Genomic DNA, 14,299 nt, shown 5'->3' with positions numbered 1-14,299 from the left:
ATTTTAGGTATTGCGTTATGACTAAAGCATAAAATTAATTCTTGTAAATATATATAGCATCTATTTAGCGTAAATTAATTTTATTTGTTCTTTCCACTAATAGTCGTAATAATATACTGATTATGTACATATGAAACAATGGTATTATTGAATTGATATGGCAATCACTTTTTACTCGACACAAACTTACCATAATAAAACACAACATTTATCCATTAATTTTATAGGTGTTATAAGCATACATTCTTAGACTCATTCAACTTAATCAATTATATCAACTATATAATCATAACATCACAAAATTAACTACAAATACTAAAATAAAACAGAAATTGATAGTTAGTAAAATACATCATCATCTTCTTCCTCTTTCCAATGGGAAGAAAAATCCTAACTCTGAGAGAAGTGATCGGAATCATCAAAGACAAAGCTTCTCTCTCCAAAGCCGCTCTCCTCTCCACCGCCCCGATCCGCCTCGCCGTCCTCCGCGCCACCTCCCACTCCCCTCCCGCCGCTGCCGACGACCGCCACGTCACCGCCCTCCTCCTCTCCGGCGAATCCTCCCGCTCCGCCGCCTCCCCCATCATCGCCGCCCTCATGCTCCGCCTCCACCGCACCGGTAGCTCAATCGTCGCCCTCAAATGCCTCCTCGTCTTCCACCACATCCTCTGCCGCGGCCCCTTCATCCTCCAGGACCAGCTCTCCGTATTCCCCTCCTCCGGCGGCCGCAATCACCTCAATCTCTCCGATTTCCGCGACGCCGCCGCCTGGCACCTCTCCGCCTGGGTCCGCTGGTACGCCAGATTCCTCGAAACCCTACTCTCCACATCTCGAATTTTAGGATATTTCCTCTCCAGCTCAATTCGATTCAATCAGGAAAATCGAATTTCATCACTACTGAATCTCGATTTAATCAAGGAGATCGATTCGCTGAGCCTACTAATCGAGGAGATCTCCAGATCTCCCGATAATTTCACCGAGGAAGGCGGCGGCGTAATCGTAAAGGAGATAACCGCTCTTTTCCTCGACGACTATATTTCCTCCGTGAACGAGTTGCTGCTGCGACTCACCGAGTTGGGAGAGCGAGTCGGCACACTGAGTTTCGGCGACTCGGTCGAGGTCGTTTGCGGTTTGAAGAGACTGCAGAATTGCAGGGAGAGATTATCGGATTTGTATTCGGTGGAGAAGCCTTCGATCGAGATGATGTGGGGATTGGTTCAAGAGTTGAAGGATCGGATAGAGATGGTGAATAATGAAGGTGGGAAATTTCTCACTTGGCGAACTCGGGAGAGTGGGACTGAGTCGGCTCGGTTTGAGCAGCGGGTTTTGATTGGGTTTGATTCCATGAAGAAGTTTAAGTCGGGGAGATTTAGTGTGAACGGATTTTCTGGTTATTTGGCTTTGGATAAATCAATTTGAATATTTTTATTTTTCTTGATAAAATTTTATAGTATAGGATAATTGTATAGTATAGGTGAGTGATTTTACAGTATGATGAAACAAGTATTTTCTATTTTGTAAATTCTTCTGTCTTTTTGGTTTGTATAACATTAACTAAAAATCAGTTTTTGTGATCAATTCTTTAGAATAATATTACTTTTTTTAGATCGAATTAGAATAATACTTTAGTTTTCAATTTTAAGATTAATTGATATGAAAATAATGAAATCCACTAGCAATTAGCAATCATATTCTCTTGAGTTTTTCGGGTAATAAAGTATTCTCTTGTTGCATTTTGTGTTTTCAATTTTTAGATTTTAGTTATGTTAATTGATATGGAATCCACTAGCAATTAGCAATCATATTCTTGTTTTTTTTTGGTAATAAAATATTCTCTTGTTTTTATTAATTTTGTTTTCTCAAAATAAACTATCTATGTTGGTATCCCATCATTTTCGTGTTAGTTGTATTTGTATTGAGGTATAGCAATATTTAATGAAGAAAGCAACTTATTTTGGGGTGTATGCATGGGTTTTCGGTGACATAAATATCTTATCTAATCAAATGAAAAAAAGCTTTAATATTTAAATTTGAATTATTCATAAAGTTTACGACCTGATCACATTTTCAAAATTTAACAGTAATATGAATTTTTCGCTTCATGAGTTTAATTTATTTTGCCTTGCAATTGTTAGACGAATTAATCATATTTTGAATTGAAAATTGATAGTCCAAACTTGTACCATTAATTTATTATTTCACATTAGTGAAAGTCAATATCTGTGTTTTTGGATAACATCTTGGATGTCCCTTAATTTCCTCATTCGAAGGTGAAAAAGTACGAGACATTCCTCTCCACAACATTTTTTAGTTCATATTCATGGTTTATAAGTCTTGGTATATATAAAAAAATTGATGTTGATATCAAATTTATTATATTAATATTAAACTAGAACATCTCAATCCGAGATTACTTAACTCAATTGACCCAAAACATAATAAACTATTTTGTACATAGGTGGTGTTCAGTTTCCGAGATAAAATAGTACCAAGATATAATCTATGATTTAGTTGTGAGATTATTTTAGTCACATAAGGTTAGCTATGACTAATTATCTCATGATTATCCATTTAGGTGATGTTCGGTTTTCAAGATAAAATAATATCAAGATACAATCTAGAATTGAGTTGTGAGATTATTTTAGTCATAGGGGGTTAGCTATGACTAATTATTCCATGATTATTCATCTAGGATTAAGTTGTGGGGTTGAATCTCATGAACCAAACACACTACAAATTTAATAACCGAACACACCTATAGTATTACTTAAGTAGACATTTTTTCCTTCTGAGTTAGTATCTCGTGGAAACATATTACAAATATTAGTAGGTTTTTAAGCTAATTTACCAAATAAAATGACAGGTCGTAGCATCCCATTAAATAGGGTCGCCGTAAATCCATTTCTTCGTAGTCTGATTAATAAAAAATAAATACGATTATACATTAAAAAAAGTTACAAGAATTTGTGACTTCAAGAATCTATGAATGATGTTACAAGGGTTGAAACCATGATTTATAATTTGAAAGTATGGACTAAATTAACAATTTATAATTTGAAAGTATGGACTAAATTAACAATCGTGTTCGACTAAATCACACGTTTAGGAAAGAGAAAAGTATGCGCAGACTAATTTGGTTTCTGAGGATTATTTTATTTTACTTGTTATGTCTAAATCTCAACTCGACTCGACGAAATTGGGTACTGCAATTTAGACATTAATTTCAAGGAATCTCAATTAATTTTAGGTTTTGAATTAATGTCAATATTTCGGATACTAATATGTGCAAAATGGAATGAAGTTGTAACAAACTGAAAGAGGATATATTATGAAATGAGTTACAGAATGGTTCTATAATTTGCTGGAAGTGATACGATCCTCGTCATTTGATTGGCGAACAACAAGGAATCGGCTAAGACCGGTGGGCAGTCTTGATACGGCGTGGATGAATGAAGCCACAGCCGGAGTGTATAGACCGTTTGATAGATCGTGATACGGAGTGAATGAGGCACAAACAAGTGAAAATTCTTTTAACAAGTCAAATAAAAGTTTCAATGAATTGAAAATTCAAGAGAGAACTCAAGGAGATCGGGAGTGATGAGGTGACCAAGGAGAAGGTCACAGAGTTTTTGAAGGTGTTGAATAGATACTGGAGTGTGTTGATTCATTAGATTTCAAGCATCTTAGAAGTCCGTTTTAAATTAGTTATACTCCCTCCGTCCCAGAATATGAGTCCTATTTAGTTATGGCATGAGCTTTTAAGAAACGTAAAGAAAAGTGAGTTGAATAAGTTAGTAGAATATATGTTCATCCATACCAAAAAGCACTCTAGAGAGAGATGCTCTCCCTTCTCTCTAGCAATTCTAGCTTTTGAACGGTAGTCCCCTCCCGACCACCCCACGCCGACATCCCTTTCACCTCCGACCACCACCCTCGCTCGTTTGCGGCCTCAACCACAACTCCGGCTTTGTCCGCTTAGTCACGAATCACGCCCCAACAACCGTGCTCCTCACTCGCCGCTACCCTTTGTCTACCTTCCCCGAACCTTGCCATTGCTTGGAGTAGGAGCTCCCGGCTCGGCCATGGCGGACCCCCCGTCGGACATTGAGACAAGCCCCGAGGAAGTGAAGACCATCCCGGACCAGCTCATGGTTTTTCGATCCAATGACAAAACTTCTCCTAAACCGACGGCCAAGGGCCTGAAAATGAAGGCCACCAACTCCCGGTTCAAGGTCCGAAAGTGCACTCCGGCCCCTTCTACCAAGGGCGACGGACGGAAGCATTTTATCCCCTCACCCTTTCCGGAGGACAAGCAACTCCGTAAGAAGCTTGTGTTCGATAAAGAAGATAGTCCCACCATCGGGTCTCCAAAATGCAAGAGTTCCATCTTTCCGGCGAGCCAACACATGGATGAAGTGGGGAACTCCTCACCTAAGGGCACCACGAATTCCAACACTAATGAGGAAGTCATATTGGAGGATGGATTTTCCATCGAAGACGGTACAACCACGGCGGCCGCGGTGGCGCCGGATTCTGACCAGCACACGGCCGGCGACGGAGTGCTCATCGGTGAAGATAGGGCCACACTTACACTAGGTCCAAGAGGCATGAGAGATAGTCCAAAGGAGGTACAATTGTCCTTGGGGGATGGGAAAGTCAAATTACCCGAAATGGAGCCAACAACAAACTTACTTTCCGAAAGTTGTTTGGTGGCTTGCCGAGCCGAGTCATCACGTGAACTACTAGCGTTGAAGCCCATGTGCAGCCAAAGAAAGATTCCATCATGCAACTAGCAAATCTTGACATGCCGGAGATGCTAGACGCCATGGTGGCGCAGCCCCTCCTCGGAGACAAGTGGCCGGCGGACCATGCTGAAAATGCCGGACCGTACCTCGCCCTCCCATGGTCCACCGGACCAACCCCCGAACCACTCCCGGTGACAAATGGCCCATCGCTTGAGGATTTCCCCCCCTTGAACGAGGCCGGACCCGCAAAATCCGAGTCGCCTTCGAGAGCGGTCGGCTACGTCCGTGCCATCCCCCACAGCCGGACGCCGCACCACTTCGAGCCACGATTGGGCCCTCGGCCCCCGACAAGGCTGCCGAGCCGACCGAGTACAAGGCCGGCCAATGATGACACGACGATGGCCGACGTGTGCGAGCACCGTGGATCGCAAGCCTTGGCTGGATCAGAGCTACTAGGCAATGCGTGGGCGGCGCGGCACAAGGCCACATTGAGTAACTCCCGACCCGTAGGAAATGAAGATGGCGCGCGGAACACAAGCGCACCCAAGAGCATGGCTGATATGGTTCGGACGTCGCGGAACACCGAAGGGCCGAAAGTGTTTGAGCCGGATAACATTCCAAATATTGGCTTTGCGACCACCTCCAATGGCATTCCGACAATCTACTTCTCCGGAGCGGAAGTCCAAAAGCTGGCCTCGAGCATTGGGCACGCCATTGTGGGTAAGTTCTCCCACTCTATACCCACTTCATACCAAATACAAAAGGCCTTAGATAATATCAAATTTAATAGAGGATTTACATGGAAGTATATTAATGCTAAGCATATATTTGTTCAATTCGAGGATATGGCGGATTATGCCCGTTTGCTCAGTGGACCGAAAGGGACGCCGGTGTGGTTTATTGATCGGCACCCCATGAGGGTTTTCAAGTGGTCCCCGGATTTTGATGCGTATTGTGAGTCCCCGATCGCGGCAGTTTGGTGCAACATCATTGGCCTTCCAATTCACCTTTTTTATCACGCCGCCCTCTTTGCAATCGGTAAATTGCTTGGAAACCCGATACAAGTGGATCGCGCTACGGCCAGCAAGTCAAGACTCTCGTTTGCTCGCATTTTCATTGAAATTGACATCACGAAGCCACCCCCCGAGGAGTTCATTCTAGATATTTGTGGACGTGAGACGGTGCTAAAAGTAAAATGGGACAAGATCCCGGCATATTGCATGGAATGTAGGCATGTTGGACATAAACGTGAGGTGTGTTATGCGGCGGGTAATGTTGAGCGTCCCCCGAAGAGGAACTACAATAATGTAACACCGAGACAGCCACACCATGAGAGTCAAGGGGGAAGGGACAAAACGGAACAACCAAAGGAAATGGCTAGCACTAGCGAGTGGAAACATCAAAAGAAAAACAAAGGGTTGAAGGGGCAGCCAAAGGCCGGAACCTCGGCTATTGGTTCCGAGCCGAGGGTGTGGTCGGGCCCGGACATCATGGGCGAAGTGCATGGTAATTTTGACCTGGCTCCGGTGGCAAGCGTTCATGAAAGTGGTGAGAGTTCCTTTGGCCGAGATACCTTCGATAAATCCGTCGGAGTGCTTACTAGTTCTACCCACCGCGGAGGTGAATTCCATGGGGCCACGAATGGGTACACGCCCTCACGACGAGGAGCGTTTACTAGTTGGAAAGGGGGAACACGGGGAACGACAAGGGGCCGAGGGTCCCAAGCAGCCCGAAATGTCCTAAGCTCCAACCAATACTTTTCTCTCATGGAGAAGGAAGATTTCCTAGAAGATGATGATGATGTGGGGGGGGAAGGAGATAAAGAGGGGAGCCCTCGAACCATCCCTTATGCCGGTGGGGAAGATCCCATGATCATGCATGAGGAAGGATACCTTGGAGAGGAACGACTACAAATGGTGGAATATCAGGGGGACCTTGCACGGTCACCGGGTAAGACTCTTCCCCATTAATCATGTCTGTCAACTTTATGTTTTGGAACGTTAGGGGAGTTGCTAACGCGCCTACCCAAAATGTTCTTAAAACATTAATTAAGACTCATAATGTTCATTTTCTTGCAATTATGGAACCGCTCACAAGCCCCAACCCGGAGAAGTTCTCAAAGGCTCTGGGGCTGGTGTTCCAAGGATCGAATAGAAATGGGAAGATTTGGGTGTTTGTTGAGGAAGGGGCCAGCTTCGTGGCCAAGAGAGATATGGATCAGGTCCTATCCGGCCGCTTTGGATCTCCCCGCCTAGCTAGTCAATTGTGTGTCTCGGCTGTCTATGCGAAATGTACGAGAACCGAACGGCTTCATTTATGGGATGAATTGAGGGAGTGCTCTATACTCTTGGAGGGCACACCATGGATGATCGGAGGGGACTTCAACACCATTCTCCACCCGCGAGACAGAGTAGGAAGTGACACAAACCGCCAAGCTGAAATGGTGGACTTTGCGGAGGCCATTGAGGATTGCAGGATACTAGACCCGGGCTATGATGGGTCGGAGTTCACGTGGGCCAAGAATGGCCTTTTTGAAAGATTGGATAGAATCCTTGTGAACGAACGATGGGCACAAACTTTGGAAACTACTCGGGTGACGAACCTGCCCCGGATTGCCTCGGACCACGGGCCTGTGTTGGTAAGATGCAAAGTGACAAGCAATAACAGCGGGGGGTAGGCCATTCAGGTTCCAAAACATGTGGATTAGACACGAGGGTTTTAAGGATCTCGTTCGGGGAGATTGGATGCAACCGACGGAATCCGGAGGCCTCCTCAATTTCCAAATCAAACTTGCACGGCTTAAGAGGACCCTAAAGGTATGGAACAAGGAGACCTTTGGGAACATCCATCTCAACCTCAGGGATATGGAGGTGAAAATCGCAATGGCCCAAAGCGATTTCGAAGAAAGGCCAACCCCGGAGAACAGGACAGAGATCAATAGATGCATCGCCGAGTACATTCGACTCCTTAAAATGGAGGAGGACTTCTGGCGTCAAAAGGCTACTCTAAGATGGCTAGGGGAGGGCGACAAGAACACTAAATTCTACCAAAGTTGGGTCAAGCAAAAAAGGATCCGCACGCGCATCCACAAGATCAATGTGGGTGGCCGGGAGATATCGACGAAATGGAGATAAGAAGTTCGGCGGTGGAGTTCTTCCAAGACCTACTGGCCCCGGGGCCTCTCGCTTTGTCCGAGCCAGATCTTGATTTGATCGATCAACTCCCACCCTTGGATGAAGTGGCTGTACTACCCGAGACACCATCCGCAGAGGAAGTTAAAAATGTTGTTTTTGATATCCACGGGGACAGTGCCTCAGGGCCGGATGGTTTCACGGCCTTGTTCTACCAGGCTTGTTGGGCGACGGTTGGGCCGGACGTGGTGGCGGCTATCGGCCAATTCTTCGGGGGTGCCTACCTCCCACGTAGCGTCACGGCCACAAACATTGTCCTCATCCCAAAAAAGCTTGTGTCGGAGTCGTGGAGCGACTACCGCCCCATTAGCCTGTGCAACGTCGTCAACAAGATTATCACAAAGATAATGTCGAAGAGAATGACTTCGCTCATCCCTATGGTTATCTCACCAAATCAGAGTGGATTTGTGAAGGGACGGATCCTCAATGATAATGTCCTTTTGGCACAGGAGATGTTCCATGAGCTCTCGAGATGTGCGCCGGCCCCTAATGTCGCGGTTAAGATCGATATGGCCAAGGCCTACGACCGAGTACAATGGCCCTTCCTTTTGAAAGTGCTACATCGGATGGGTTTCCCGGCCCCGTGGGTCTCTTTGATTGAGAGATGTGTGGGCTCGTGTTGGTGCTCGGTGCTGGTCAATGGCGCCCCCTCCGGGTTCTTTAAGTCCACCCGCGGCCTCAGACAGGGAGATCCAATATCTCCGACACTTTTCGTAATTGCGGCTGAGTACCTCTCGAGGAAATTAGACAAGCTCATTTTGGGAAAGAAAGAGATGACTTTTAGAGCTACCCGCCACTGCATGGAAATAAGCCACCTCGCCTACGCCGATGACATTGTGATATTCACACAAGCAGCGGAGGGACCTCTTAGGCGGCTGCGGACTTGCCTGGAAACATATGCCGGGGTTTCCGGGCAGCAGATTAACTTGGCAAAAAGCAATTTCTATATTGCCGAACAACATGAAGGGTGCGCCAACATTATTCAAAATGAATGAGGCTTCGCACGAGGTACTTTCCCTTTTTTGTACCTTGGAGTTCCTATTTATCGTGGTGTCAAACGTACAGATATGTTTATGTTCCTTCGGGAAAAGATTGCTGCACGAATCTCGGGGTGGGCTCATCGACACCTCTCCTTTGGAGGTAGGCTTACACTTCTCCAAAGCACACTTGAAGCGGTGCCGCTGCACATTTTCCAGGCCATTGAACCAACATCCGGGGCCCTTAAGCAATTGGATCAGCAGATGGCCCGATTCTTCTGGGGATCGTCAACAGAGAGAAAAAAGACACATTGGATTGGGTGGGATCAGATCTGCCTTCCCACCCCTGAAGGGGGTCTCGGCATTCGCAAGACCAAAGAAGTCCTCCGGGCCTTCAGTATCAAACTTTGGTGGAGGTTCCGGGAGCAAAATTCACTTTGGGCTAAATTCATGAAGGCCAAGTATTGTCATAAAAACTCCCCCCTTGCGACCTCCCCTTCGGGGAGAAGTAGCCCGACATGGAAGCGGCTAATGAAAGTGAGAAATCAAGCAAATCCGCACATTAGATGGGTGATCGGTCAGGGCGATGCCTATTTTTGGGATGACATTTGGCTTGGTGAATCTCCCCTTCGCGAGATCTGCCTTGACGATAGGGGCGCCTCATCGGCCAAGGTCTCGGACTACATTGGGGGTGGAAATTGGGATGAGGCTAAGTTACGTCAACTTCACAACCAGGCTGGAATGCCACAAGAGGTTATCACACAAATCCTCCATACCCCAATCGTCGCGGGAGAACCGGACGTTCCTCGATGGAAGCTTTCTCGGCTCGGGGAGTTCTCGCTCACTACGACCTGGGAGACTATCCGTACGCAAAGGCCAAGAATTCAAGGTCTTGACGACATTTGGAGGGCTGGCCTAACAAAATCTATTGCAATCTTCAATTGGCGATTATTGTCAAATAGGATACCGGTTGACTCCAAGCTCCAATGGAGGAAGATTGAGCTTGCGTCGAAGTGCCAATGCTGCCCACGGAGGCCTAACACTGAGTCCCTTCAACATCTCTTCATCCGAGGGTGGGGAGCAGCATGTGTCTTTGAGGCAACAAACAAGGGTGGCGGAGGAGGTCTTGTTCAGGACCACAATGGGAAATTACTTGCAGCATTTGCAACCCCCCTCGTCGTTCAATCGGCTCTTGAGGCCGAGCTCATGGCCATACACTATGGTTTGGAGGTAGCGAAGGCGTTCAACCTACCCATATGGATTGAATCAGATGCGGAACAAGCTATTAAGTTGCTCAATGGCACGAATTGGGGCCCGGCACAAGTTCGCCGCGTCATGGCCCTTTTGCATGGCTTCAAACGTGGACATCTTTTCCGGGCCACCTTCATTCATAGGGAGGGCAACAAAGCGGCTGACTCGCTCGCCAAAATGGGAGTGGAACAAGATAATTTCCAACAAATGTCCCCACAAAATGTTCCAAGAAGGATTAGAGCCATCATCCGGATGGACGAAATGGGAGTCCCCAATCTTCGGGTGAGAGATGATGAACGAGAGTAGCACGAGGCAAGCAATGTGGTTACTGATCTTGAATTGTACCGGATGCCGTAGAGTATGTGGGTGTCGGTCCATCCCCGGATTGACCCCTACTTACTCTTGTGGTGTTTTTGTAATAGGGTCTGATGTAAGTTGTTTTTGTCACTCTAGCTTTAGAAAGATTGGCCCTCTTGTAATCAAGTAATGGATTTTGTTGATATATAGGGATGAGGGACCCACGAACCCTCCACCATGAAGGTGTTTGATTAAAAAAAAAAAAAGTTAGTAGAATATTGGTCTCACTTTTATAATTTTATAACAAAATGTGAGTGGAATAAGTTGGTGGAACGTGAGACCTACTTACTATTTATGGTAAAAATGAAATAGGACTCTTATTGTGGGATGAATCGAAATGGCAAAACAAGACTCTTATTCTGGGACGGAGAGAGTACGTTCATTCATTTCTATTTATATTGTTACTTCAAATAAAGAGAAAAGGAGTAGATAATTATAAAGTGGGAAAGAAGAGAGACAAAAAGAAGGAAGAAAGGGGAAAGAAGAAGTAGAGATATAAACAAAATATTTTAATGAAGAAGAGAGAGTATATAGATTGAAATGCCTTTTATTTAGGCCCAAAAAGTTTGAAATAGTGAAAAAATTGCTCAAATGATATTATATCAAAGTTAATGGACCTCATAAGATATTTTCTAATGCTACAGATCAAAATTGATACCTTGATAAAGTTCGCGGACCAAAAAATTTGTTTCTTCTATATATTCTTTAACACTGAGCTATACCCATAATCGTGTAGACTAATGTAACAAATAGCAAACAATAGTATTGTATCCACAAGAACTAGATTTAGATTAATTACTAGTAGTACTAAATAATAGTACTCCCTCAGTCCTATGAATATTTGGTTCGGCATGAGATTTTATGTATAATTGGTAAAGTTAGAAAAAAAATAAAAAGTAGTGTAAGTAATGTTAGTAGAGAGTGGGCTCCACATCATTGTAATAGTGTAATGGTATAAGTTGTAAATATAATGATGTGTAAGGATAACGTGTACTAAGTAAAGAAAGAAAAGAAAGAGAGAATAAAGTAAATTAAAAGTGTTTTCAATTTTAATAATAGATTATCTTAATTGGAAAAAAACAAGGAAAATGAGTCACCTACTAAAATGAATTGTAAAACATAAAATCAATAGTAAATTATAGTATACCGTGTATTCTTTGTATGCGAGGCTAAATCGGCAATTTTAGACGTATGCTTGTAGACATTTGCAAATTGCAACTATTAAGTTCTACAGTAATCTTTCTTTGAAATTGCATGAGATTACATAATCAAACTTATTTTTCATATCCATATAGGTATTTATTATCATACTTATTAACTTAATAACAAGCTGGGACACATTTTATACGTGTTGTACACTGACATTGGGTTAGGAGTATTACTGAATTTGGGCTTGATTGGATTAGGAATTTATGAAGCCCACAATGTTATCCAACTTAATTTGAAGATGGGTAACATGTCATGAGTTACTTTAGGGTGGTAAAATCGTGTGTGTTGGGTTGTTATATCGGGTCAACCTGTCAACAACTCGATCAAATAAGAATAAACACAGACACGACCTGTTAAGAAATCTCAAATTCGAACACAAACCCGAACACGACACGAACTACCTTGGGTCAACATGACATGATAAGTAATTTAAGTATTAACAAATTCAGACTTCAGAAGTCAAAACTCACATTTCACTCACTCTGTGAACCCGCATTTCGCTCAAAGGGTTGAATGGAGATAGTGCACCAAGCTGTTCGCAAGGGCCAACTTGATCCTCTTCCCATATCTTGACTGGTTCTTTAGATCCAGATAATATGAAGTGATGAATTGTCGTTCGAGCTTTTCCTGGGAGTATGGCGTGGGTTACTTCAGCGCCGTAGCGCCTGGTGCTCGAACATCGGCTCGAGGCATTTTCTCTACCATAAGTATTCGTTTGTCTCATTTAAAATATTTTTTTTGTTTTTTTCTCGATGTTTTCTGACGTTTTCGATAAAACCTTCTCGAAAAAGTATTTTAACAATATTTTCGGTAATATTAGTAGATGATATGCGAAAGACCCGATAGTACCCGTTTTGGGAACGTCCAGTGCCAAAGTCACTGAATGGGTAAGTCGCCAAGCAGTTCTATCCACCAATATGTATGGTCTTGGACACTCGATAATGATTTTTCTTTAGAATTCGGTTGCTTGATCGATCCACTTACTCAAATTTTAAAATAATACAAATTAATATTATTATACTAATATTATTTCTTAACTGGTAATCCTAATCCGGCATGAAATTTTTCGTGTTCTTAATGGGTCGACCCAATAAGGACACGAACCTAATAAACTTTGACACAAACTGATTAATTTCGTACGAATTGGTATCAGGTTATCGCATCGTGCCAAAAATTGTCAATCCCGAGTTGCTTGCATTTAATTTTATTACTCTATTTTTACAAAGTCATAATAAATTCATTCAAAATCCAACCCAATAGGACGTGCCTTTAAAAGTAAAATCCATAGGAATTATTTTTTATGTACTAAAAGTTAATGATTGTCTAACATAAAAAATGGGTCATATAAATGCACATATCTTCCTTGATTTGCGAATTGCTTCGATTTAAGGGAGGCTTTCCTGAGTTTCCTCTCTTCTCAAAAATCAGATTTGGTATCTTCTTGCTTGGGCACAATTTTAGTGGGTTTTGGGCTCCTTTTTGGGCCAAGTTTAATTTAGATGTTGGGTCTCACATTTTTTGGGTCAATTTTTAAGAGGAAAATTGAGAATGTTTGGGCCTTTTATTTATTTTGGTTAAGCTCAATTTGTTCTTTAAAGTATTGGTGACCTTTTAATAAAAAGATTGAACTACAAAAACTGTCTCTGAATATCTGGAGTTTGCTGTTTATACCTTTGCGGTACATGGACCTTACAAATATCTTAAGTAATCTTTGGACTTTCATGTAATCCCATTTCTTATCATTTTGAACTTTTTAAAAATATTTTCAAACCAAATGCCCTTTAGCCATAGAGGGCTTCGTGTAGTTTTGTAATTCATTATGGTACCCAAAAATATAGACCAATATCATTTTAGGTACCCTAAATATAGACCAGTATCATTTCTGATTTAAATTGATATGTGATCATATACTACTCCCTCTGTCCTTAAAGAGTATGTACTATTTCTTTTTTCGTCCGTCCCCAAAGAGTATGAACTATCAATTTTGGAAACTCTCTTCTCTCTAATGAGGTGACACCCATTCTCCGCTAATAATACTTAAAAAACTTTCTCTATCTATCTCTCTCTTACTTTACCAATATGCATTAAAACTCGTGCCGAACGCAAAGTTCATAATCTTTGGGGACGGAGGGAGTATTAATTAAAAAATCACGAATGTACTCAATCTTGATATGAATCTAATTACTTTTTATACGCACGTAATTAGAGATCAGAAGTAAAATTAATTGAAAAATATGCGAATAGAGATAGAGCCTAATTCACTAGTTCTTATAAGAGAATGTGACCAATCTAATTAGTCAATTCCCACTATGTATGTTTAATGCTTTTTATGTATTGGATATTGAATATATATATACCTAATCTTTACATCGTGAAACCGTAACTAAAAGGTTGTTTGAATATCTCTTTCAAAAAGGTTTGAACTATTTTGATGTTTTACACTAAAAACAATTTATAAATATTAATTAATTCAAAATAAATGACTAAAAATGTAATTACATCAAAGTTCAGACATGAATCAAGATATTTTTAAAATCTAGAGACCAGAGAATCCAAAGTCAAGTGATAA

The 14,299-nt window shown here is 42.6% G+C and overlaps 1 protein-coding gene across 1 annotated transcript; it reads left to right on the top strand.

The window, feature by feature from the left end:
• Positions 1-238: 238 nt before the first annotated feature.
• On the top strand, positions 239-1,578 carry LOC121769513 (putative clathrin assembly protein At4g40080). The gene has a single exon (XM_042166342.1). The coding sequence runs from the start codon at positions 376-378 to the stop codon at positions 1,417-1,419; it is 1,044 nt and encodes a 347-aa protein (XP_042022276.1). The 5' UTR covers positions 239-375; the 3' UTR covers positions 1,420-1,578.
• Positions 1,579-14,299: the final 12,721 nt, after the last annotated feature.

The sequence above is a fragment of the Salvia splendens genome, chromosome 15 (assembly GCF_004379255.2).
Source record: "Salvia splendens isolate huo1 chromosome 15, SspV2, whole genome shotgun sequence".
Classification (NCBI taxonomy): domain Eukaryota; kingdom Viridiplantae; phylum Streptophyta; class Magnoliopsida; order Lamiales; family Lamiaceae; genus Salvia; species Salvia splendens.
Note: the sequence above shows the minus strand (reverse complement) of the source record. Positions and strands in the feature narration are given on the sequence as shown.